Genomic DNA, 27,245 nt, shown 5'->3' on the forward strand with positions numbered 1-27,245 from the left:
ATAATCCCAGTCGCGTTTCCATCGAGTGATTTTCACTTTCCACGAGTCGATCCACTGTGATGTCGCGATGGACGATGATCAATCGTTTAAAGTTCGCGTAGGTGCTTTACGTTGTGGCATTGAAAAACGATCGATAATTGGCAGTACACAGTACGACAGGTACCGGAAAGTTCCGATTAAGTTCGCGCGATTATCACGGTCGATAGTAATATAGTTGCACTTTAATGCGTGCTCCGTTATTTGCATGATTATAGGTGTACGCGATTATAAAGCGTGCGCGAACGGTGGATACGCGATCGAGATAAGTGAAGGGTTGGCCGGTGATAAACATGCTCGTGATTGATATCGAAACACGCGTAAAGATGTCGATTAAAGAAGCTCGATATCACGTTGCCTGACAGTAGAAAAAAGGAAATGACGCACAAATTACGCATGAACGTTTTAATATCGTTGAGCCAGTGCTGTATGCAAATACAGTTCGTTTCGATGTTTCGCAAATGTCAATGAACCTGAGTGTATACGCGAAAACGAATATACTGTCTTTGAAAGAACTCGTTCGCACGGCGCGTGTAACGAGCGTGCTGTAAACCGATTTGCATATCGAATAGAAAGCGAACGAATAAATCAGAGTGGAGCGTTCAAGTTGATTTTCTTGCATCATCACGTCGCGTCGTAGCGAATAAACGCGCGACTCTGCAAATATATATTACCACTACCGCGACAAAACTCGTTGAATTATCGAGAAATTATGTAGTTGAAGTAGTACGAGGAACTAAAAACTTCTTCCAACGAAACTTTCAGCCGAGGGAACTGAACTAAACTTTTGCCACAATCACGCGACCAAACAATCTTTCAGGTTAAAAAGTACACGCCTGCGGAACTTGGTTCGATTGGAAGCACACGACGTGGAATAATTAAAAACTTTCGTGGCCGTTCTTCTAAACGAAAATAACTTGGTTTTATCGTAATCGGTCTCTTCACGGTGCGTAACATTATTACAATCTTTGGGGATCGAGCTTGGCGAACAAAACACGGCCCAGTTTCCTGTTTCTTACGCATCACATCCGTTTCCATCGACGATTCAGAGCAGAACACAGAGAAAGAGAGAGAAAGAAAGAGATGAGAGAAAGAGAGCGAAGTGGGGGAGAGGAGACGTAAAGAAAAACTGTGAGAAAGACTAGGTTAATAACGAACCTTCCAAAGAGGCTCGATTCCATTTTCCACCCCATCATCTCGTGTCTGCCTCATTAGCACTTCTGACCGTCGAATGAGAGAAAGAGAAGAAAAGAGGGAGAAGGTGTGGAAGCGGCGTCGCTGAGAAAGGCAAGCCAAACCCAGCTGAATACAGCTGCAAATGAGGGGCATCAACGATGCTGCGGTGGTCGCTTGTACCCCTAGCTATAGCTGCTTCCCTCTATGAAAGATGCAGAAGCGCTAAATGAAGAGCCTGGTCACTGGAATAGCGTTGGATATCAGGGACGATGTGAAACAGGCCGAGATGTGACGAGCTTTGATCAGACCATACCGTCCATCTTTCATTTTCTTACTTTGGCTGTTCGTTCTTGTCGCATTCACAATTCTTTCTGGCGTGAACCACCACAGCCGGAATAAATTAGGTGACTTTCCCTCCTCTCCTTTCTCGGTGAACTAGTTTTCTGGAATTCTTCCTTCGACGCGTTAATAGTATGATATTTCCTTTTCTTTTTCGTACTAGTCTCTAGATGATAAATTGACGCGGACCTAACGTTCGATAGATTTACGATTAACATTCGATTTACATATATTATAGATTATATGATGTTACGCAAGTCACGCGTAAGGTACCCGTACCGATGGTATAAATTATAACGAGATTAGCAGTCGGTAATCGTAGCATGGAAAATAGAATTCGTTTCGATCGACGAGCACCGAGGTTGATGGAAAGCTGGTATGGCTGCGGGAAAGGTGTGCGAGCGTAGTGTAGCGCAACGTTACGCAATACCTGGACGAAATATTAAAGAGAAGTATTTCTTCTGAATGTCGCGACTATCTTCCTTTTTACGGCGTTTCGTGTGTTTCGTGTAATTTTATATAAAGCAGCTTATATCCGTTGATATTGCTTCCTGAAATTTTCCTACGTGGCGTCACGTTGTGCAACATCCATCACGCCCCGTGTATTCGAAAGACATAAAGGTGGATAGAAACGTCGTCAAGGGATTCAATAAACGTAAATTTCAATGACACGACGAACAGCTTCCAGCTTTCTGATGCATGTTTGCCATGTTTCACGAAGATAACATTACGAACTGTATATAAGCAAGTTTGAACATTGGGGATTGTACATAGTGCCTCTAAAGATATTTCATTGAAAGTTTCTAAATTTCGGAAAAATTTCGATATCGGTGGTGAAAGATAACAGAAAGTCAAACACTTTTCGTCCCCACGGCGATAATAGATAAGCTCGAGTGTTCGAATTACTCGGCATCGACGTTCTCCTCGTTGTACGTGTACAGTGTACACAGATGGCATGCAGATTACTCGCGTCCGTAATTCGTGTTAAACTTTATCGAAAAGTATGGGACCGATTGTTATATTCGCTGAATATAAAAAAAATTATTTATTTTGTAGAAAAATGATTCTTAAGAGAATTATTCAATTCGAGTTTCTAGAATCAGAACGCCAAACTACCCTGAAAGACTTTGTACCTTTCTTACGAAATGCCACCAAAAACCTTGACCTTGATGCAAATTAGAATACTTCATCCCTTCCACGCCTCGTATACATAAGCCCCTTCAAGTCTACTCCTGTAATAATGATACCCACTGCTTATCACCATCCAAGCAACAGTGATATCAGAAACCTTGACCTCCGTCTGAAGTGGTCCTTTCCTTTCTAGTTTCTTCGAACCTACCACAATGACCATGCTAGTGAACTTTTATCTTACCAAAGCTACCATTCTAAATTCCCTCAATTTATACCATTCATTCTATTGTCCAAGTCACCCTATTCTAATAAAAACAAAGCAAAATGTCGTACGACTTTCAATACTTCGCTTGTAAAAGCAAATAAAATTCATTTTTCTCTCAATTCCAAGGCACAACTCGCAGAAATAATTGACTTACCGGATTGTTAGTGAGTGCCGAGGTAGACGCAGCGGTAGGATGATGATCGTAATCCAGGTAATCGTCCCGACTTCTCTCCGTGTCGTCCCTGTCGTCCCTAATGTCCCGGATGTCTCGAAAGTCCCTAAGGTCCCGAGGGTCCCTGATATCGCGTAGGTCCCGAAAGTCGCGGAGGTCGCGTTCTCGGAGGTCGCGTTCTCGGAGGTCGCAACGGCTCACGTGGTCCCGTTCACCGCGAAGCTGCCTCGACATCGCCGTCGGCTCCTCCTCCTGCGAGTCGAGCAGCAGCTGCTCGGCTCCACCGCCGCCTCCTCCACCACCGCCACCGCCACCTCCAACACCACCTCCGCGTCGGGCGGGATAACGCAGGAGGTCACACCATCCTATATCCTCCTCCGCCCCTCCGGCGACCTCGCCGCGGGGCAACCGAGCCGTGCCTGGGGCCCTCACGACCGATCTGCCTCGAACCTCCTGCCCCCGCGGCCCCCCGGGGGGCTCCGCCACATCACACCCAAACGCTACGCTTCTTGGACCCCTCACGACCTAACTCTTCTGCTTCCACTACGCACCACCCTCCTCTTCTCTTATATTTTCTCTGATATTTCTTCTCTTCAGTTCTAGTTTCTTTTCCTTTCTCGGTTTTATTTTCCTTTTTAGCTTCTTCCCTTCGGCTCGATTTTAGTAGGTTACCGTCTTCGCTGAGTTTGTCTTCTCTGACACGGAATCTGAGCGACTAGAGGTGACAGAACGACGATGGATCAGCGGATGTAGCGAGAGAGTGGCTGCTGAAGATGACGCGTTTGGCGAAACGCTTCGAGTGTCTGTAAACAGAGGGTGAAGGGTTAGCACGATCCATTCAAATGCGATTGAAGCTCCGAGATTTTTGATAGATTTGCATTCTTACTTGTAAATTTGTCTATCGTTAGTGAGTGTCACGGATGGATTTCAGGAAATTATATTTGGTTGGTGTCTGCTCTTTTTGCTCAAGTTATAGGGATGTAGAGAATATAATTTTATTTGAACTAGTTGAAAAGTTGTAACGATGATACGTTTACGTTACATTGCATGTATATCGGTCAAAGGTTGATGGAACAGATTAACGGTTGAAATAGCTCGTCGTACGAAAATATCCATGGATATGTTTTTACACACACATACACACACATACACACATTTTACGTACACACACGAAGAGACTATTCGATAAAGGAACCCAAGAGATTCCACAGACTTTGTTATATGATATAACGCTATCGTAACTACGTAAGATGTAAATTCAATTTCCACACCGTTACCATACGTCGCGACGGATAATTCAATTTAAATTTAGTGAGCCAAGCTATTTTGACACAATGACACGTGTTCCTCTATTGTTCTGCTGTGTGTTCTCATCAACGTTTCGCTAGAGGTTTACATTTCTTGCCTGGGTGGACTAATTATTACTTCCGCGACAACAGAAATTTCATTCAAACTTGAATACAACCTCATTCAAATATTACACACAGATTACCATTAGATTTTAATACAAAAATTTTCTTCGATATTTTCTTACTTGTATTTTAGATAATATTATATAGAAAAATTCAATGAAAAGTATCCACACTGGTCAAGAAATAATTTTCTTTCGCAACACGATTAAACGTTAAGTCAATCAACAATGTCGTAAAGTTTCTCGCAAACTACCACAAACTCGATCAAACTGTTAGCACGGCGATGGTTGGAACAATAGCAAGGTCAGCCTCGATTCGTTAAATCGATGATCATTAATTAACGCGTCACCGCCGGAAGACGCCGGACCGATGATAGTGATAACACGGAACTCCTCTCTGCCAAGGTCAGACTCGACCATTCGGAAGTTATGGCTGCTCTGAACCGTTACCTTGAGAGGCTAGCGCAGAAAGTGACGTGTCTCCGACCTACGGGAACCTTGTACTTTCCTGTCGAAAGACGGAAGAGAACGTTGCGGTGCGAAGAGAATCGACGCGCGAACTGCCGTAAAATCAGACGATAAACCAGTGCGTAAAGTCCTCCCTGGCGTTCCAGCCTTATGAAGGAGAGAGGGTGGCAACGAAGCTCACACAAGGTGGGGTAAGTTGAGGTTAGGTCACGCCGCAGACCGCGAATGTAGGGTTGTGGGTCGCGCCCGGTCGAGCTCAGCTGCGCTACGACCTAAAGGGGTTGCGGCTTGTCTCTGGTCAGACACGCCACAGGCCACTCGGCCGTTCCCTTTATTTCTCTATAGAAGATGCTCTAATGAACCGTCTCTGTAATTTCCCTATCGATCTTCCCTCTACTTTTCACAGGCTAATGCGTAAAGAAACAAGTTACGTGACAGTAGAAAGTGACCGTCACGAGTCAGACCGAGAGTCAGACGCGCTGACGCGTCGTCCGTGTATCGTAACGGTATTGTAGCGTTATTTTTCCAGATAATTTGATTCTATAAATGAGATAATGAAGAACGTTTGCCAATCCATTCTGTGTTACAAGCCATAGTCCAAAAGGCACGAGGATACAGACAGAACACCATATAAAAAGTCAAGAAAATCACGGGGCCAAAACATCCCCTGAAACTTACTCGATCGGCTGTCCGACCCGGAGTCTTCGTATCGCTACCTTTCCAGTTAAAAGGCGAACACACCACTGGGGATCACTTTTCGCGCGCGGCTCACGTTCTACCGGAAGCAGGATCGGCTCAAGACGCGTACAATGCCTGGTACAAGCTAAAATAGAACAAGGCTAGTCCGCGACGAGAACGAATTTCCGCGTGGACGATCCGGCGGCAAGAAAGTGTCCACGACGTCGAAATGACGGTGACGGTTGGGCCGTGCTCGCGTCGACGGCTGCTGCTACCGCGGCTCGCGCTACCTCGGCCGGTCTCGGTCGGCCTCGTCCTTAGTCGGTCTCGCTCGGCTCTTGTATCGTGACGTTACGCGGGGACGCGAAAACCCCGGCGGTCTAGAGTATCGATCGCATGCGCTAGCGCACGCGAGCTACGCTGCGGCGCGTCAACACGCGCCTTTCTCGACTGATGTGAGGGTTGCGAGACACGTGGTTGCGTTTCCGTTCCAAGATCGTTTCTTTTTTCTTCGCTGCACCAAAGATAAAGGAGTCTTGATTGGACTGTTGGATGAAAGAGAAGAATGTTTTTTAGTGGGTACTGAGACGGAAAGAGGGAGTTCGATGAGGTAGGCTGGTGATCTGCTGGGAGAGAATCTAGGTGTCAAGGGATGACCTTGCTTAAACGCATTCATTGCAACAGTAACGTCTGATAGTTGTGTAGCTGAATATTATCATGTATGAAGATACTGCGATAGAATTGATAAATTTTATATTGAAAGCCCTCTAAAATATTTTTGTTAATATTTATGTATAAAGCTTGTAGGTTTATTTAAAGGAAAATAGTTGACGATAAAATAGAAAACAAGGGAAAGAATATCTCCAATATCTCCCGCAGTTCCATTTAAATTCAACGATGTTTCCTTCACTCCTTTTATCATCTAAATTGCAAATACGATTCACAGACTTTTCCAACTATAGTTTATCAGTGGATAACCGTATTGCGGTAGATTCCACCAGCACCCCGTGATGAATTAACGAACCTACATCGGTTCTGTAGCAACGTTTCCGGTTCAGGGTTGTCGAGTAGCGTAAAACGGAGCGATTGGAATAAATTGTATTAAGAATGTGTCGCTTATCATTAGACGCTGACTCGTTATCGCGACGGTCTCTCGTTGCACACGGTCGGTTTTGAAATGACGACGCGTCGTTAAGCTGTTTACCATGAAGCAGTCATTAAGAGCAACGCTTTCATTTAATCACACGTTATTAACTTACGCTTAATACTGCGGGCTTAAGCTGGCTGAAAACTGGTATAATTACCGACCATTATAATTAGTTAAACAGACCATATGTTCTATGCGTATCTACATGTTCATAAATAATCGATGTTAACAAGATACGAAGTTTGACTCGATCTCATCTGGCCGTGGTATTTGAAGCTCGTGGCGTTCCACGCGACAGGGGGATGAAACCACCCTCAAGTGCTCGTCGAACATCCCGACATCTGACGGAGGGTAAAAGAAGTGTTATGGGAGAAAGTAGCTCGCAAAAGAAGAAGCGGTCTACAGTTTTCTGCGCGAGGATAGCCACCCTCCTCGCGATTTCATCCGTGATTTCACTCTGGAGCTCTCCTTACCGACTATCAGTGATAACGCTCCAAGTTTACTCCCAATGACCACTAGCTTTCGATAAAGACGCACTTACTTTGGACGAATGGCTACGTCCCAATCGAATGTTATTGATCGTAAAACAAAGTGCTAGGGACGTTAAATAAATGGGAGCTTGCACCATACAGTGCTGCAGGCTGGTGGCTGGAATCAGAACACGTCTCTCTCAACGGTAATTGTTTTAAGTGACTGTTTAAAGATGACACGTTCTTGCATGATTTTCTAGACCTTCGGACAGAAAAGTTATTTCACAATTATTTGGGAAAACCATTGTTTATATCGCTGAAAGTTAAATGGTACCTCTTACGCCGATTCTTATTTTCTTAGAAATCAAGTACTGCGATCGCTTAAAAGAGAAAGACGAAAATTCAAAAATGTTCCACTCGTAACTTTCTAAAAGACGCACCATTATTTTTAACGAGGACAATGATGTAATCGTTTCTGGAAAACCAAGTCATACGTCCTCCGTGTAGATTCTTATTTTTATAAAAACCAAGCAAAAGCGATCGACTGAAAACGAAACCAAGAATCTTTGAACTTCCAATCCAAGGGACGCACCCAATGGTCCTCAATTCTGAACTCAAGAGTTCTGTATCCACCATGAAAACAAACCTTTTTCCGGCGAACATCGTGAACACCCGTCAACTTTTCCCTTTGAAAGTCATCTGTACCCGCACGGGATGCAACCCTTTCTACTTGTTCTAGCGCGTTATCCGATCATCGATCAACCGCGAGAAGGATCGTCAGACAGCGTCTGTCTGGTGACACGAGAGGCGTCACATAGCGGGTCTTCCGGTCGGAAGCAGCGGTCTAGGTATCGTGACGCGTGTGTACCGAGCGAGTCAGAGAGTGTCGGGCGCGACGCTAGCTCGCAGCCAGCTCTACGTCCATCATCCCCGCGGCTACGCCGTAAGGTGGCAACGTTGCTCTCGCGCGAGAGAGGTTTGGAAACAGGCGCAAGGGGCAATGCTACCGCTCGCGCCAACAATGTACGCTGGTAGGGGAAGGTATGTAGACTGTATAGTATGGAGTATAGAGCGTCCTAGGAGCGTGTTCGCGTTATTCTGGTGGGGGCGAATCGTCTAGCGTGAGACGGAGAGCTAAACGCGAGGAATAGTGGGGACAAGTCAACAGGCCGTGTGGTGGGGCTGAAAGACGAGGTAGCACGAGAGGGAGGTAAAGGCGAGAGCAGGAGAGAGGTAGAAGGAGGAGAGGGAGCGAGAGGCAGCCGAAAGCGTATAGCGGCCCATAATTCGGTGCGCCGCCCCGCAATCAGGTTCGTGCTCGATGTTTCTAACCGCCTCGCTCGTCGTAACCGGGAGAGAGAGACGGTAGTGCACGTTTTTACGTTTGTTCGTCAACTCCGTCGATCAAGTACAGTCCGTGATATAAGACGGAGCACGGCTCGGGCCCGCGATCTATTTTTCTATTATTTTTTTCCGTTTCTCGTTCTTTTACCGACGAATCTTGGTTTCGTTGTTCTCCGGCATTGTCGGCGCCGCGTCGTTCTTATTGTTTACTTGTCCGGAGAAATAGACGCAGCTTGACAGACACTCCACTCTCGGGCATCTCTTCCGTAGTTTAAACGTTTATCGTGAGAGATCGTACGTCACAAGTCGACGTACGAGCGTCGTGGAAAAGCCGGAAGGGCCGCTACGTGTACCCTCCCCGGAGGACATGGAGGACAGTCGAGAGTGTGAGAGGAAAGCCTGCTAAAACACACACGAAAGGAAGAAGAAGAAACGCAGTGGCTCGCCGGTGTAGACTTGCAACAGAAGCGCGCGTCTGCCAGTCAACGAGTCGGCTATTCAGTCAGCTAGTCAATCATTCAGTCAGTGCCGGTTCTACGCTTCGAAACGTTTTCTCCCTGTCTGTTTATACTCGCCTAGAGTTCTTCAATGGTTGCTGTCTGATGTGTTTTGCTGGCAATCGACGACGAGTCTTTGTCCGTAAGTGAAAACGAGAAACAGAACAACGCACGAAAACGAAAACTTCCTGGATCTCTGGTGTTGTTACGATTTTGTGTTCCATCGTCTTTTAAGACGCCAAAACGTTGCACGAGATATTTTATAATCGCTGGCCACACAACAAATGCTTGGCGTCCAAGGAAAATGTGTCACTAAGAACACGGCCAGTGAATTAATGAATTTCTTACGTGATGATTTTCTTACGTTCACGCAATTCGTTGATTGTTGGTGATGATTGTGCTGGTTCGCTAATATAAACGCCTCCACGTCGTCGTCGTGGTTAAAAAAAGAGGAGGAGGGAGCTTCTCTGGCTGATTGAAACGTTCATCCTTAAAGCATCTCTCGCATCATCGTGCCTTCCTTCCCCTTCAGTTTGGTCCACGTAGTCACGTAAATATATAAAACGAACGAAACGAACACACATGCATGCCCCGAAACCGCGTCCTGTGCGCACGTGTATGCACGTGCACGAAGAATACGAGCGTGTTATGGCCGCGGCGTGGTACACGGCTCTGATTATTAACGAGTTATTACCGCGATACTAATTAAGTTTAATCGCAAGGCCGCCGTTCGTTAAAGTTAATTGCACGATCGACCACGGCCCACGTCGTTAACTACGCCGTCCGTGCTCGCTGCGTAGTCGTGCTTTTATAGAAATTACGTGGACTCAATCTTGCTTGGTAGGACGCGCGAAAATCCTTCATCATCGCGTAGCGGTTTCATTTTTTTCTCTCTATCGGGTTAAGTTGATATCGAATCGAGACCGTTTAAATTCGCGTTTAAAATTGCACGGGAATTCTTTCGTGATACGATACGATCCGTAGTCTCCGTGTAAACATGTTGCAAAGAGTTGCGTTGCGTGAATTGCAATTGCACCAGTACGTGTCACGAAGCTCGTATTTCTCGCTGTTTCGAACCAACACAGTAGCCGCGCGCATCATTGGCTTTTCTCTTCGTATGTGTGAGCTATCGGTCGGCAAACACGTTTCGATCTAATACACGGCGATGAGCTCCTCCAGTTCTCGGTCTTTTTCATCGATATCGCAACGATCGTGACCGTCTCGCTTGAATGGTTCGTCCGTTAATTTGTTTGCCACCCCCCTCCCACCGCTTCTCAGTCGTGTTATGTTGCCTACGATTTCTTCAAATCCCTTTTCGTTGATCCCGCTCTGATTAGACTCGTAATTTGAGCTCTCGACGGTACGCTCATCTTTTTTTAGACCAATGATTAATCTATAAATTCGATTGTTTGAACCTGGATCGATGGTCGTCTGGGTACAATTTTTTATGATCTTCGATTCTGCTCTATATTTGATACAATCTATTTTCTTGTCGAACGTTTAATCTTGTGTTTTCGGCTAATTCTTTGTTAAATATTCAACATTTTTATAATTCCTTAAATCCGTGTTTATTTAAGTAAAAATATATTTAAATCTCCATTATTTGAATCATTAAGAATCTGTGTCTATTGCACAAGTTTTCCAAAATTCTTTTACGATTTATACGAGACAATTTTTTAACAAAAAGTATCTTCTATGTTGTTACTTCTTCAATATCTATAATTATTAAATTTGATAGAATCATCGTTTCTTTAATGATTCATTAACGATCGAGCCAATATACCAGCCATTCAGAAGCCACATTGACTACCTCCATTAATTGAAGATTAGAGACATCGATAATGCTACAAACATTATCTTTAAAATATGCCTTGTAATCCACGATTACTTACGCTATTTTTTTCTTTCGCTTTGCAATAATCAAACGTATAATAAATCATATGTCAATATGTAAAAACATCGATCCTCGGATCGAACCTGTTTTATAAAGATTTTGCATAACGTTTATAATTAGAGCTATCGGGTAATTTTTTTTCAAGAAATTGAACATTAATATCATGTACTGGGAAATGAAATTTATCAAAAGTAAATTCGATCAGTTTAGTTTCGAAGAGGATCATTTATCGAATGATCCAACAATTTTCGTTCCCCAATGCGATTAGTTGAGTCGAGTTTCGTCTCCCTTTGGTTTTATGCTAATGTTAGTTGGCTTCACGCACATGTCATGATGGATCCTAGACGGAATTTGTTAAAGTTCGTAGGCCGTTCGTTGCGACACGCAGGCACACGCGTCGTACATTGCGTGCGACGCGTGTGATCAATAAATCGGGCTGTGCAGCACGCACACGAACGCACCTTCGCGTGTACGCACGTGACGTGCACACTGCTGCAGCGACGGTTCTAAAACGCATAGCCCAGACGTAACAGCGTTCCTTTTCCATGCGACTCGTCGACAATGTATCAAAAGCAGCCAGGTCAGAATATTCGTATGGCGTGGAAAATTTTCCTCAACGACGCGACGTAACGTTCACTATCGCCACAACTGCGTTATATTCCTCGAGATTTTGTTATTATTACATGTGTCGTTGCTAAGAATCCGTTGACGTAGGAATTTCGTTTTTGCAAATATTTTGCCACGAAATTGATATTCTATTCCGAAAGATCAGTTTAACGTAACCTTCATTTTTTTTTTTTTAGCCTTCTTTATTTTTTATATTTGATATTAAATATTGGCGCGTTGATCTTCCATCAAGATTATCTATTAAATTTTTGAAATTATATTCTGACAGTATCGCATGTGATCTCTCTTAGGTTTCTATATTTTATTTTTCATATTTGATAATACGATCTCCTGTATATCATATAGTTTTGTAAATATCATGAGCTCAGTTTTTAAAATAGAACTCCGTACAATTCTGCTATTAATATTCTACTATTTAATGTAGTCTTCTTCCCTTTATGTTTCATGTTTGATAATATATTCTGTAGGTATAAAATATTGGCGCGTCAAACTCATTTGGCAAAGATTTTGCACGATGCTTTTTAATTAAAATTTTCGATTAAAGTTTCGAAACAGGGCTTTTCATTAAAGTTTCCAACGAACAGCGTATAAATGAAATCTCGTGTCACGAAGGAAACGACGATTTTGGCTACAATTGTTTTTACTAGACGAATTTTTTTCAGCGTTAGTAAAACGTTGTTCACTTTCTTTTTGGCCTATCATCTTATAACAGGCTTCCCGTCGTGTTTTTGATAAATTCGATACGAAACTTCCTGGACGCACGGGATGTAGGATACGTAACAAATGTACGCACATACATTATCTCAGCGAGTAATTTTTCATTCACATTATTTCACTAAAATCTTTCCCCAAACGAACAACATTTCTATACTAATCATTACTTCGTAATAAACTTTAACATTATTAACCGTTTACCAGTACATTTCAACGCTACGGACGACTGACGCTATTTTGTATTTCATTCTTATCTCCTCAATAATGTTTATTGAACAAAGCTTGAAATATTTATAAACTAATAGTACGCATATGTAATAATATAGACGTATTTCATAGAAATAACAAATATGACGAGCGCTATCGCGTCGCTTTGTTTCTCTTCGCAATCGATTAAAACAAGCGTTATCGCACTGTTCGGGATTTTTCGACTCTGTTGTTTCAAAGACCCCTGGGACTCAAAACGGTTAAGATTCTTAAAAATCTATTCTAAACAGACAGAAAGAAAGATTTGATCAATTTCACTTTACAAACGTTCTACATTTTTTTTTTTTAATTCTTCAATATATTTTTCCCCACAATTTCCGATGAATATACAAGATTGATTATCAATCGCTAGAAATTGAAGTTGTATAAAGAATTGGGAATTTTAATCACTTATAGGTTTTTAGATTTTTTAAATGTCATTCTTTCTCTTTTACCAGCGATTTACGATGAATTTGCAAGCTTGATTAACGCCACGTCTCCCGTTAGAAACGGAAATCCCACGAGTCCGTGTCTTTCCACATGGCGGCCGATGGTTATTTGATCGATACGGGCCCTCGTCTCTTCGCTTTTCACCGTGAGCATTGCGACCCTTTTATTAATGACCGACTCACACGCATCTCGATAAGCTGCGATAGGCACGAGTATATACTCACGAGTCACGAGCCTCGCGTTTGGGAACGTTTCACGCACACGAAGGTCGTATCTTTTTCGGACGATTTATTGAGTATTCTCCCACTGCGTGCTTCCCTTTGTACAATTTACAATCCGATCAGTCGTATTCGTCGCAATAATACGAAGAAAAAAAATAAAGTTAAAGAAAGAATTTTGTTTGGTTGGTTTCAAATATTTGTTTATCGTGTTTGATTATCGATCATCGAATTCCCTAATAATAATTCTCGTAATCTGTTCGCCATGTTATCATGCTTCACGAAATAAAGAATCACGTGTAAATAGGAATGACGCGTCCCGTAAAGTTTACACGAGGGAAACGCCGCTAAAAAATTTCAGACGATAGTATAAATCTTTCCTGCGAACCACGTTGTTTCAATACCGCGTAAACGCGTTGATCCCAGCGTGATCGAACGTTAATCATAGATTTTTATCGTTTGCACGGTCGATGGTGTTAGATAGGAATCGTCATGTGCGATGTTCTCGGTTGCATAGTCACAAGTTCGCACGTATAAATACACGGCTTGTGTAATATATAAAGCAGGAGATGTACGTAGTATTTACATAATGAATCTCTCGAAAGCCCCGATTAATCAATTTCACTTCTTGTTAATTTCTTAATTCCATTACCCAAGTGCAGGATTGCTGTTCGTTTCTCTAGGAACAAATTATTTCCATAAAGTTCATTTATCGAAAGAATGTAATATACATAAGCGATAGTAAATCCTAAGGTGAATTTGAAAGAAGCTTTTGTAACATCATCACATTTCGATACTTCTCAATTTATACAGTTGATCGATCTAATTTTTGAAGAAACCATATACGACGTGGTGTACAAATCGGTTGCCACAATCTTTGAACTTGTTTTCTTAATTTAACTAAAAATTATTTCAGACACGTCAGAACCACTTGGAATATCGTGGCAATCAATTTATAAATCACCTGAGTATTATACACTTTTTTATACGAATTTTTCAATCTCGCACTACTGCAAAGCATTCAGTATCGATAATGAAGATAAGGAAAGATTTGGAATAGAAAATCGAGGAAATATTGGCACATAGCACATATAGGTCGCAAAGCACAATAAAAACAGTGGAAATTAACCGAATTATGGAAGCGTCACGTCTGCTAATGATTTATGCGCGACAATGTGGCGGTAATTGGTAGCGTGCACGCAGCGAGCGACGCGCGGCCTGTCCACCGATTAATTAATGAATTGACGGGCACGAGATTGCGGCCGCAAAATGATGTACATACATTCGTCACTGGGAGATGGTCAATTGTCGATGTTGGAGCGCAAATTTCGTCGTTTGTCACCGTTCGTCGTCATTTGCCGAGATTTGTTTCTGTTTCCGAGGTTGAGAAGTCTTCTTTCGTACGATCGTAATGGATGTTGGATCGCGTGAGAATCGATGCAAAAGAGAAGTTTCTTTCCCAAACCCCCTTTTGATATAAAAGCAACAGCAGGAAGTGTATTTTCGAACCGATACATCCGGTCGATCGAACGATGCGTTTTATTCGACGATGCTCGTGAACGATATTGAAAAAAAAAAAGAAAAAAAAAGTACGTTCGGGGTAAAACAGAGGCTAATAAATAGAGGCGATCGTGCGATGATCGAATGACGCAATAAAAAGATAATTACTGGAAAATAGAAGCCAATAATGGGCGGGTATAAAATTTTACAAGCGAACGAGCGTTTCGTCGATGTTCACCAGTGCCTCTGTCCTCTATGGTTTCCTCTCTCTATAGCTATTGTTACTGTGGTCCAGACAAAAAAATATTTCTTTTCTTCGTCGTAGCTTCGTTCTAGCTGGTTGGAAGTATACGTTTTTCGGGGTAGTCGTAAAATCGACCGGTTTCGAAAGTAATCTTCGTAATTCCAGTATACGTGTCTAGCTTTGACTGGGAACAGTAATACATAGTTTGCCCGTAGAGTCTGCTTCGTTTTTCTGTCCCAGTACTGGTATCTCGACCCACGAATTGTTTTAGAACGAATGGGGAGCGGCGAACCGCAATGAGATAACAGAAATTAAGGGTTCTAGGGAACATAGTTACGTACCTGCGTCGGAAAACGTACACATGTATACGACGAAATATTCCGCTTCTAGCCACGTACGTACCTGCTGAGAGGACTCGAGGGGCCTCCAAGGAACGTAGCAGCTGGCCCGATAATTGCGCCGGCGATATTATTAATGGTTCCAAAGATTTGCTCCGGCCCGGAACCCAGGTAGACGAGCGAGTGTACGCTTGTGCGCTATGCGCTGTGCGCTGTGCGCGTTGCGCGCCCACCTTAATCCTCTACCACGTGAAAAAGTACAGGATGTAACCGTGCACAATGATACTCCCTTGGCTCAGACTAGGGACACGTACGAATAGGATTCCTCTTTTCTTAGTATCTTTGTTATGTGCTTTGAATTTCTGGTTTTCGTTGGAATCATTTAAGGGGGATGAAAATAGTGGAGATATTTTTTGAGCGATAGGATTTTGACGATAGGACTTTTAGGATTTCGTTTCAAGATTTTTTAATTGCAGTATTTTATTTTATCATCTTTCGACTTTACTGTTTTTCTTTAGGTTTTTCGAATTCTAAGATTCTGTTCTTTTTTTCTTAGCAAATTGTGAATTCATGTAGCGGTTATTTCAGATACATTCTTTTAGTTTCTCAGAATAGCTATCAAGAGTTTACTGATAAAGGGAGAACTTCAGCTGTTCCATCTTGTCGAAGTTAAAATGATTTTCTATAAAATAATAGCACCCAGTTTCCTGATGATACGCACCGAGTATTAGGTATAGGAATTCAATAATTTCGCATAAACGATATAACAAAATATAGACTATAGACTATATATTATAATCTGTAAACAATCAAAGATACGTAGTATTCTAAAATATACGGATAGACGCGAATATTATCAAAGATCCGCTGACAAAATGAGGCGTCGTTTGGATTCTAAATTGGAGATTTTTAGATAACATTTTTTTAATTTACAATGTCATTGATACTGAATAATAATTGAAGAAAGAAATAAAACAAAAATTATATTCAGCAAGATTATTCAATTTAAACATCGAATAGTTATAAGCTTGAAATATTTCATTTTATTAAGAAACTCGACAAATCTACAGAAATTCGTGCAAATGTCCAGAACATATAGGTTTAACCGGACGAGGGTAAAGAAATTCTCATCAGTCTGTTTTCTAAGAAGGGTCAGGATGTAAGGGTCTACGAGAGTGTTTATTTTCGAGCACAAATGGAACGTTTGCTCGGGAGCTGCACGCTTTCCTTACGATTTTATGAAAAACTTCACGTTCTCGATGCGTTTCGTCTGGTAACCGGAGTATGCCATACGTAGAACTTCTTCCTCCTCTTCATTCATGATTCTCTGGATATTTTCTCATTTGCCACTCTCGCATGGTCTGTGTTCTGTCCATTTCGAGGACTTTCGATGAATAGAGCTCCATGTAATACGATCCGAACAGTGTTATGGGTTTTCCTTCGACTCCGTACCATATGCATCCGCAGAAGTATGCTCGCGGCACACCCACCGCGTGAAAATCCTGTTTTCACTTTCATTTAACCGACAAAAACTTTCACCGATCGATTCCTGCCACCAGCGTAGGAAACGACACGCCGCGAAATAAAATCAAGGACGTTCGACGAACGTTTCATTCATCGTACGTCCCGTTTCCTCGTCCTCCGGGCGGATATTCCTTTTTAATATTTAAGTTGTGACGTCAGATCTTCCGAGCTCTCGAAGAAAATCGCGCATTCTTACTCTCCGCTCGCGAATACATTTCAATATTTAGGAACGCGATGCCTTTCGACTGCAAACATTCCTGCCATGCTACTTTGCACAACGCTACTTTGAATATTCTCCGAAGTAGGAACCTCGCCCATGATGTATGCTAATTCTTTACATCGTATAATAAGGGTAATTCCACGAAGAAAATCTCCCGATAGCCAAATTATGATCATTTGTCTAAAAGGTCCTTTCTATTTGGATATATTCTGTATTTTATAATCGTGTTATAAATATATATATATTTATTATACATAGTGGTTGCAACAAAAATATTTGCACACACCTCTTGTTCAAGTTTGGTATTTTATTTTCATAATTGTAGAGATATCTATCACAAAAAATATGAAACTTAATACACGTACATCTAATTAATTGTTATAAAAATGCAATATTATAGCGACAATATATATATTTTTAGTCCCAATAAAGTAGAAACGATTTATTTCCGTAGGCCGAACAAAGCATTTCGTTATCAGGGGCAATTTTCTCGCCTAATACAATGCAGATAACAAACTGGCAACTATCTGTTTCCTTATCGTGATGCATACACGATTTCTCATATTTTTCCACAATTAGTCTTCCCGTCGATAGAACGAAATCGATTTAACTTTATACCTAGCTACGAAGATAAAGCCTACAAATACACCTGGATATCCAATCCACCGATAGAATCTTCAATTACTTGGTTCTGCCAGGTCTGAGGAATTGCAAAATCTGTAATCTTATACATATCCTGGGTAAATCTTCGTGAAAAATTTCAGTATGAAAATTCCATTCTCCATCGAAGCCTCGGCAGCCAAGAAACTGTCGAGCAAAACCTGTAGAACACGAAGCCTTAACAAAACTTCGATCGCTTTTTACCGTCTCCTCGATGAACACAAATCATTCGCTTTTCTTGCTTCTGGATCTCTTGTAGCTTTTTCCTATCCGTCCTTGAGATCTTGCACGACAGCGGCATAACGGTTTTTGATCTGTCGCGATCGATAGAGATATCGAACACGATTGACGTAGCGGATGAATCTAAAGGCTGATCATAATAGTAGTCACGACTAGTGGCGAGTAGGTTGGCCACGGAAAGCGGAGGAGGAAGAGGTATCCTTTCTGAAGAGAGTGGAAGGATCGAGAGTGTACGCCACACCTCAAATTCGCGGCATTCCTGCTACGCGTAGCCAATCTCTCGACTCGTCTTGAGATCTATCAAACTTCGTCTGTGTGGGTTTGTGCGCGCGCCAGTGTGTTCCTTCCATCTCTAGGATCGATCTATCGTGGGGCACGTGCGTGCATTTCCTGCTCGTGAATAAATATTGCGACCACGTTATCTACTCTGGTCGGTCGTTACCTCGCTGCCACGCTTTTTCTCACCGCGGAAAAATCGCTCGTGCGGCTAATAATCGACAACGATTACGTTTTACGAGCAGATTACGCTGCAGAGAAACGGATAGACTGTCGTAGGAATGACCGGCTAAATCGCGATTTAGTTCACTGCTTGACGGCATATATGTAGTGTGGCGACAACAAATTTTCGTCTGTGAAAATTGGTTTCCAGCAGGGAAATCTGTATGCTTCTAAATATTGATCGCTGAAAGCTATCACCGGTGAATTTCGTTTTAATATCTATATTCTCGTAATTCTATCTGCAATCATTGCATGTGGTGACGACTTTTTTACTTTTCATCTAATATCGCACGTTATTAATTTCTGAAATAAAAATATATCTCTGGATATTTCATATATTTTTCCATATTAGGTATATAAATTTTATGCATATCTACGCCTTTACGATAAATCCATAAATATCCGCAGTTACTTTTAATAATAAGGATATTGTGTAGGTATTATGTTTTGACTATAATCAATTATTCACAAGACAAGACTTTACGTCTTCTCCTTCTGTCTTGTTTTCGTGAAATTAAAAATGGAAATGTTAAGGTTATACGAAAAATAGCTTTGGATGTTAGAGGAATAAACGATTATGGGGGAATTGGCTAACCGACGAAATTAACCAGTCACTTGGCCTTGAGAATCGAACTAAGTGCGATAAATTACTCATGCGTAGCGAATAAAAAGAATTTTTCGAATATAAACACATTTGATGGTCGATACATAGACTCGCGATGAATAAATCGTCTCTGCGTCGTAGTGTGCCAGGTAATCGATCGGGGTTTCAACTTCTAACTTTATCTGCGTACTTCGTTAATCGTTTGATAAACGATCACACGTACGATATCAGGTGGGGGAAATGTAATTATTTTTGTCGCGATGGATTTCGTAGATATCGACGTTTGCTTGCTGATGTTGAGTTTATTATTTCGATAAAATTGCATTCATTCCTGGTAGTACGTTCTAGAATTAAATATTCGGATTGTGTTAAAATCTTTTTACGACTACAGTAAAAATAAGTAAAATGCAGTAAAAGGATAGATAGGGATTTTGTTGGGTGTTTTAATAGCATAAAACGTACAAGGTCAGAGTATTGTGTTATGTAAAAAGAATAAGCTTATACAAGTAATTTTAATGATATGTAAGCAGAATATTTTTTATACTTTTTAATTCCAAAATATCTCGTTTCGAAGTAACGTATACATTTATGACTCTACCTGTGCCAATCAGAGATCAATTGTTCGTATAAATTTCCTGATATTTACTCTGCCAAACAATAAACGGCGTACAGTATTAACGATTATTTAGATAAAGCATTATCAGTCCTGCGAATTATCGTTCCAAAAAAAAAAAAAAAAAAAAAAAAAAAATGCATTCGTCAGCCGAGTTAAACAGATTGTCATTCGTCATTTTAATTACACGTAAAAAGATCTCGCTCGTATATCGTCTTTGGGCCAATCATGTTAGCGATCTCGATAAAAAAAAATTATCGTTAAACATTCGACAATATACAACACGTTAGAAAGAAGGAAAAGAGGCGGATTGTTCGACGTAATTGCGTTGCGTCGACGAATCATCACTCGTCTGGAATGAAAAATCGTCGTAGATGCGTTCGACGCAACGTGTAATCGATCTTTACTACCGATCTCCCGTATCTGTCCCCGCTCATTGCCCCTCCGCGCCACGCAAATCCCGCGGTTTCGCGATAAAAACGCAATATTCTGTAGCCGACTGGCAGATAACGCGTTCCATATTGCAGGGAGCCGACGAGATAACAGCGCTCGCGTTATTTACGTACACGCACAGAGCATTGTGCTGCATCACCAGCTTTTTCTATGCCGATCGTGCCTCTTCTCTCTATGATCGTCATATTTTTTTTGTCTTTGTACATGTACGCAAAACCAATAGTAACACGTCTATATTCAATCTTCCTTTATTTCGAGGGAAAAATATATAGATATAAAGTGGTCTATGAAAGTATTCAAACGCTATTTCACAGAAGATTATTATCGGTATATTGTAAAACATTTTGAAATTTCACTAGCGCTATAGTAAGACACAACTGTGATTATACCAGACATCGTAACTATTGTAAGACAAATATTGAAAGTTATTGTATGAGAATGAGTATTTTGGTTACTAATAATCATTATATATGAGCAAAAGTTCTTTCATTAGTGATGATCATTATCGATGACGGGAATTTTACTTTGGTTGCGAATAACCATTATCGATGGCAGAAATCTAATTTTGGTTAACAGTAACCAATATAAATGACAGGAATTTTTTTGGTTACGAGTAACCATTATTGACGACTCGAATTTTATGTTGATTACCGCTAACTATTATCGATGGCAAAACTATTTTTTGGTTATATTTGACTATTGACAGTCGTTAACATTACTTATAATCAGTCCATATTTATTGACATAAAAATATGGACTGTGAAACTTATGCATATTTTATTGAGTGAAAAAAGATAAAAGAGTATGAAAATATATGAAACAAAGAATAAACTAAAAGATATTGTGCAAAATTTTTAGTAGCGCTCGTATTGCTATGCTAATTGTCAGTAATGTAAAATGACAATTCGCAAATCGAATTTAATCGGATAAAATGTTCGTGGTCGATATTAGTTATCGGTAGCCAAAATAAAATTCGGGCCATTGATAATGCTTACTAATAATCAAAATTCAATTCCCGTCATTTAGAATGATTATTCGTAACCAAAATAAAATACCCATCATCGCTAATGATTACCTGTAATGGCAAAAAATTGTAATCTTTTATTGTGATTATTCGTAATCAGAACAAGTAGAGCTTAATATTTTTGAACATTTTATTCTTTGAGGAGCTTCTTTAAGATTTACTGTAATTTGGTCTTCATTTCTTAAGTAAAAATAAATTTATATTCCACAAAATATTTATTCTGGATCTCTGGATTATATTGGTGAAATTTGAAACGGGTCTAAAAATGTATATACATGTTACGAGATATTTACTACAAACAGTAATATTTAGTATAAAATTAGTCTACGTCACAAATAGCTACCTTAAACATATAATCAATGTTAAGTATGGTTACATTGAATACTAGGTCTTGTTAATATAATATAGTTATGTAATACAATTATAATATTAGTTAGTTGACTGTTTAAATATTTTCGTTACCTTTGCAAAAGATATATTTGCATTAAATATCTTGTAGCTCATGTACACATTTTCAGATTTCTTTCAAATTTTTCCAATGTGATTACGACAGTCGTCTCCCAATCCCAATGTTAATAAATATCAAAATATTTCGTGTAGCACAGATAATAAATTCACGAGAGGCTTCTTTAAGTGTTCGGATACTTCCGTGAGTCACTGTATCTATTTTGTGATTATTTCGTTTGGAATTTTGTGTTTCATTTATCGTTGACGAGTTTCTTTCGTCATGTTGGTATTCCAAGAACTAAATAACCATCAAACGTTAACTTTGTAAAGAAGAGAGATAGAAATATGGTCAATTTGTACGACGAAGACGCACAGAGCTTTCGGTACGAAGATCTCATTAACGCGTCGATTGCTAAATGCTTCCTACTTGGATGGTTCGAAATCCACGATCGCTACGAGAACACGCTTGGTTATCAAAGGGTCGTCAACCTGGCGTTTCGTAGAGAACGATCAAAGAAATACCTGTAAATACGACACAGTCAGGTAGATATAGTATGAACCGCCGCGACTCTTTGAGTGGATGGAAGTCTGCTGATAAGTATGATCACGCAATCTCTAATTTGCGGCGCAAGTGTGGAAAAGTCCACGGTGAACAGGAAATTAGAAAAACACGCGTATGATCAACTTTTTAATGCTCGCTTGTCTATCTTATTGCGTTATTCATTGATCTTTGTGAATCGAAATTGTACCTTACATGGAGGATGTCGTTTTGCTATATGTATATACTGAATATTAATATCCAAAGCAAAATGATCTATCTCTTTATTTCGGTAAAAAAAGCTTCGCTATTCTTTCTTCATAATGGTAAAAATATATTGTATACCTTGTATATACATTGACAATGTAGAAAATGTATTACGATATTTACAAGTATGAATTTATGTATAAAGCTTTGCACATTCTTGGATGGAAAATTTGAAATTGAATGCGATATGATTTACCTTATATTCCATCTTTCGCTTTTTTTTCTTTATCTTGATAAAAGTATTTCGTACACCATTGTGAACATTGAAAACACTGTACAATGTTTGCAAGAAGGCGTAAGAAATCTCACTCGGTTCGTGCTCGGATACAAAATTGAAAAGAAATCTGACTGTTAAAAGGTTAAGGACCACTGCGTGTTAAATTTCTCCCCTTCGATATCTTCGAATTAAGCGTAATTACCAAGCAGAACGACATAGTTTCGCTCTCGAAAAGAGAAGTCTAATATATTCGTCGCGTTTCCAAACTGACAGGCGAAAGTAATTTTGCGACGCAAAATGGTTGTACATGTAGAAAGTACAAGGTTCGCCAGGAGAAGAAAGTGTCATCGAGCTGGCTAAATGGCGGGTTTCGGTTCGTGTACACGCTGGTTTGAACATTAACCGAGGAGTACACGCCCCGTGTTTCAGGCGTCGCGTCGCCATGGAGTTCGGCGCGTGGTGAAAGTCATTTTGGTTGGCGATGGGCTGATTATTATGCTATCCGGGCAATCGTCATTCAATTATTACACTCAGTGACCCTCGTCTTCGTTCGGCGTAATTACGTTGCACGCGCGAAATATTGCCGCCCGCCTACTGCGTTGCGCGAAATTCAACGCATATGCAAATCATCGACGTTCAACACTTTTTCGAATTCAATTTGCGTTCACGCGCTGGTCGTGTTAATGGGAGTGGTGCACTTCTCTTGACCACCTTGAGTTAGGAAAGGTAGAATCATTGTTATTGTTCTCTTTGAGGATTATCAGGGAAAAGTTGCAATACCACGAGTTGTTTACGCGAACGATCGTGTCTGATCGGTGACTGGAATTATCTACTGCCGCCGCGCATTCCTTATCTTACGTTCCGTCGATTAAATTTAGGTAAGTGTAAGAAAACTGTGTATCTTAAGTTTGTTATCTGTTGTCTTCTTCTTTTTTTTTTTTTTTTGTCTTTTCACCGATTTGTTTTGTTTTGAAATCGTTCGTTGGGACCGGGAAGAGAGACTTGTTTTTTTATCTTTTTGGGAAAAATAATACACGTATATGTGACTATGGCAACTTGAATCTATTTGTCAAATGAATTCGTATACTCAAGGATGTGAATTTTGAATATACTGTATCTTTTGATGGCATATTTAAGCTGAAGAATAATTAAACGGCACATATGGGTTTGATATCTTTCAAGCAATTAATTTCGAAATTAATTAGATTGTACTGGCGTAAATATGGTAAAAATTATGTATCGATACAAATGGAGATATCTTTCCAGATGCCTGCGTTAATAATTAAATTACATCAATCATATTACAATCATATTACAGTACGACATCTGAATATCGAACATTACTCAACAGTATTCAATTTTTAATCTACTATATATATATATCTAAAAGAAATAGATAATTAAAAAGATTCAATTTGTCTTTTGGAATTGTATAAGTGATCGAAGCTGATACCATTTTAAGGATCTTATAACATATTTCAAACATTCGAAAAGGAATAACTCAAAAAAAAAAAAAGAAAAAAACTCGGGAAGAAAAAAAGGATATTCCATAAACAGTAACGCGATAAGGTTTATTGACTTGCAATTACACTGCATCGCATTAAATCGACTGCACATGCAAATGATCCAAAGGTGTTGCAAACAGTTCGCAATTTCACGTCGCATTTGCATACGTTAACGCAGAAACAATACGTGTCTAGAAGTTTTTCAATTTAAAAATCGTAACTTGTCGGCGACATAAAACAAGACGAGATTTTTAATTGCATCCTCGTCGCATATAATCAAGATCACCGAAGGAACAGGATAATAACGTAGAAAAATATTCTTCCTTTATCGATGAGTTAAAAAAAAATTCGCGGAAACTCGCGAGGGAGGAGGCGTGCTCTCGTGCGTGGCAACGAGAAATGTAATAAAGTATTGAAAAAGCACTGTGCGTGGTCGCAGCAAGTAATGCGATAGGCGTTGTTGACTCGCGATTATAAACGCGTTGCGCCGCACTGCAATGAGCTTTACGATCGCCCCGTGGAATAATAAAACGAACCGCGGTTTCGAGGAAGTTACGCGCCCGACGTCCTTGATTCGGTTCGGCGAAATTTTTTTCTCTCCGCGAATAAAATATTTAAACGTTGTATCTTTTGATTTATCGCCCGCGCGTATCGCGTCTTGTCCGTGCAAACACTTTAGATAAAAAAGAGAAGAAATAAACCAAACGAGAAATAAAGAGACAAAAAGACGTTGCGGTGTATAACAACGACTGTGCGTAACGGTGGTGAAAGTTTAACGCTTTGTATTGACATGTTTTAATACGATATTAATGCTGTTTTTCTTTGAAAGATATTTCACTAGATTTTCATTTTTTACTCGATGTTTCAGAATGCTCTTTTACTTATGAAAAAAAAAAAAAAGAATCTTTTATGTACTTTAATTCAAAACTTGAATTATCTTGATTATTTGTAGGAATTAAAAATTTCTACAAATAAGTTAAATAGCGTCACTAATGAAATGATAAGTAAGTATAAGTGGTCATTACCACCTAATGACAAAATCCGCAATCACTTAGTTGCCAACCCAATAGATACTCATCTATGACTACTGTTGTATTTCTATAGATGTCTCTTCCTCCAGCAAAACCATCATTCTGTGCCTGGAAAGTTTCAAAACGTCACAGAGCGCGAATATTTGTGAAACCGGACGTATATACCGATGATTATGATTCGTTTCTTCTAATTAAAACAGGCAACGGTCTGGATCCGGTAACCGCGGATGTATCATAAAAAGATCGAAGTATTCCAGCCGCGGGCGCTAAGTAACGACCGCTAATGATGCCGAGTTTCAAGTCTCTGTCTGTCGAGACGGGTTCAGTCGGTCGATCTCGTGTCAGTAGCTTCATAAATCATTACTGCGTCAGACGTATGCAGATCGACGTGTTTTTACGTCAAAATAAGTCTCCTTTTGTCTGCGCGCATTCTGAATTACAAAATGGTCCTGCCACTCGGCTGGCTTTGGCTCCAACTCTCGAACTTCGATCGATCGAAGACGAGTAATTAACGTGTTCGTTTGGAGTCCGCGAATCGAACATCTGGGCCCTTAATTATCTCATTCAATATTTACCGCGTTGGAAACGCGGCGGAATTTTCAGCAAAGCCGCACAAGGCTTTTACACCGTTTGCAGAATCGTGTAACAGCGCGAAGCGAGGAGGGAACGGCTTAAGCGCCAACACCAGACGAACCCGATCGATCGGTTGAAATGTATTCAGGGACGCGCGATTCATTCATACGATATAATGGAATATGTCGGATGACGCACACGTGGAACGCAGCGCGCGATTTCGCACGCGCGAAACATCTGATCCAAAGACATCGAGTATTTTGAAATGGACGATGAAGATAAAAATTTCAATACTCGTGCGGAGTTCGTAAACGTTCGTACGAAGAAGCCCGAGAATCGTTTCTGATTTAAAGGTGTTAATTGAGATGGTCGAAGTAGTTTCTTCAAATAACATCAGCGAGGATTTCGAATTTTCCATTACTGCTCGTGGTGAATATGTGACTTATATCGTTCGTATGTTACGCGTAATTTTATCTTATCGAGCGTTTTGGGTCGATGTTAAAAATGAAAATTTCGATACCCACCGCATTATTAATAATAATGCATTCTAGAAACACAGCAGTGTAGAATCGATATTATGAAAAATGATGCATGGAAATTAAGTATTCGTAAAAAAACAATTTTAGCTATTGGATATCATTTTTCTGCAATGTAAGTACTGATAAATTTACAAAAGTTATATAACATCATGAGTATTTTATTAAAGAAATCAAAATGTACTAAGTCGAAATTAAAGATGCAGAAATTTATCGCTTCGCTCATGAAAACAAACATGAACAGAGTCGGTTTGTTTAAAGAGGTAATTGAAGTGATTGAACGAGCTCCTTCGAATAAGACTAATCGGTATTTCCTTTGTAATTTTCCATCGTATTACTCATAGTACATCATTTGCATCGGTTTTATGTTACATTTAATTCTAAGAAATTTTCTTCCATTCGTTTTGTACGAAACCTCGTTAGCTTACTCTTTTAAAAATATCTCGGCAAGTGTAACCCGCGTAGTTATTAATAGCATATAATACTATGCGCTATAGATACTAGTAGGACTATATCGTACGAAATTTTAGTGTATCAACACGCGTTGCATGATCTAGAGTAATGTGGTACGTTATTGTGTATTAATTTCGAGTTTTTTCCCAATATTCAAAACAAAAGCAACGCGCAACAAACGAATGCTTAGTATCGAACTAAAAACTATATGGATACTACTTTAACATAACGAAATATTTTTAATTATTATAAATCATACAAAATCAATGCAAATTACAATGTTATTAGAATCTGGAGCTTTGCCATTGATTCTCGACGTAAATATTGATCTCAGCCTCGACTATTTTTCTCAAACTTTGAAAATTTTCTACGGATAGGAAAACACGAATCTTCGAAAATGATTTAAGGAACGTATCAAGATTGAACGTTTTCACTGGTAAATTCCAACTACGTTACATTCACATTATTTTTACTAAT

The 27,245-nt window shown here is 40.2% G+C and overlaps 2 protein-coding genes across 12 annotated transcripts in view; one reads left to right on the forward strand and one right to left on the reverse strand.

Annotated features, from left to right (window-relative positions):
• LOC132911318 (voltage-dependent L-type calcium channel subunit beta-2) overlaps positions 1-5,977 on the reverse strand; it is an 88,122-nt gene extending 82,145 nt beyond the window's left edge. For 2 of the 8 annotated variants that reach the window (XR_009658963.1, XM_060967916.1), the window contains exons 1-2: positions 5,677-5,972; positions 3,102-3,922 (exon numbers count right to left, since the gene is read on the reverse strand). Coding sequence is in view for 6 of the 8 variants with exons in the window: in XM_060967916.1 (XP_060823899.1) it covers positions 3,102-3,353 (252 nt within the window). In the remaining 2 variants the exon portion in view is untranslated. Of the gene's footprint in view, positions 1-3,101; positions 3,923-4,980; positions 5,082-5,676 lie in introns of those variants that run through there. The other 6 variants (XR_009658964.1, XM_060967919.1, XM_060967918.1 and 3 more) reach the window with 6 other exon arrangements.
• Positions 5,978-8,552: 2,575 nt separating this feature from the next.
• Positions 8,553-27,245, forward strand: part of LOC132911317 (protein abrupt) — a 68,932-nt gene continuing 50,239 nt past the window's right edge. For all 4 annotated transcript variants that reach the window (XR_009658962.1, XR_009658961.1, XM_060967913.1 and 1 more), the window contains exon 1: positions 8,553-9,023. The gene's annotated coding sequence lies outside the window, so the exon portion shown is untranslated. The remainder of the gene's footprint in view (positions 9,024-27,245) is intronic.

Source organism: Bombus pascuorum, chromosome 10 (genome assembly GCF_905332965.1).
Source record: "Bombus pascuorum chromosome 10, iyBomPasc1.1, whole genome shotgun sequence".
Lineage (NCBI taxonomy): Eukaryota > Metazoa > Arthropoda > Insecta > Hymenoptera > Apidae > Bombus > Bombus pascuorum.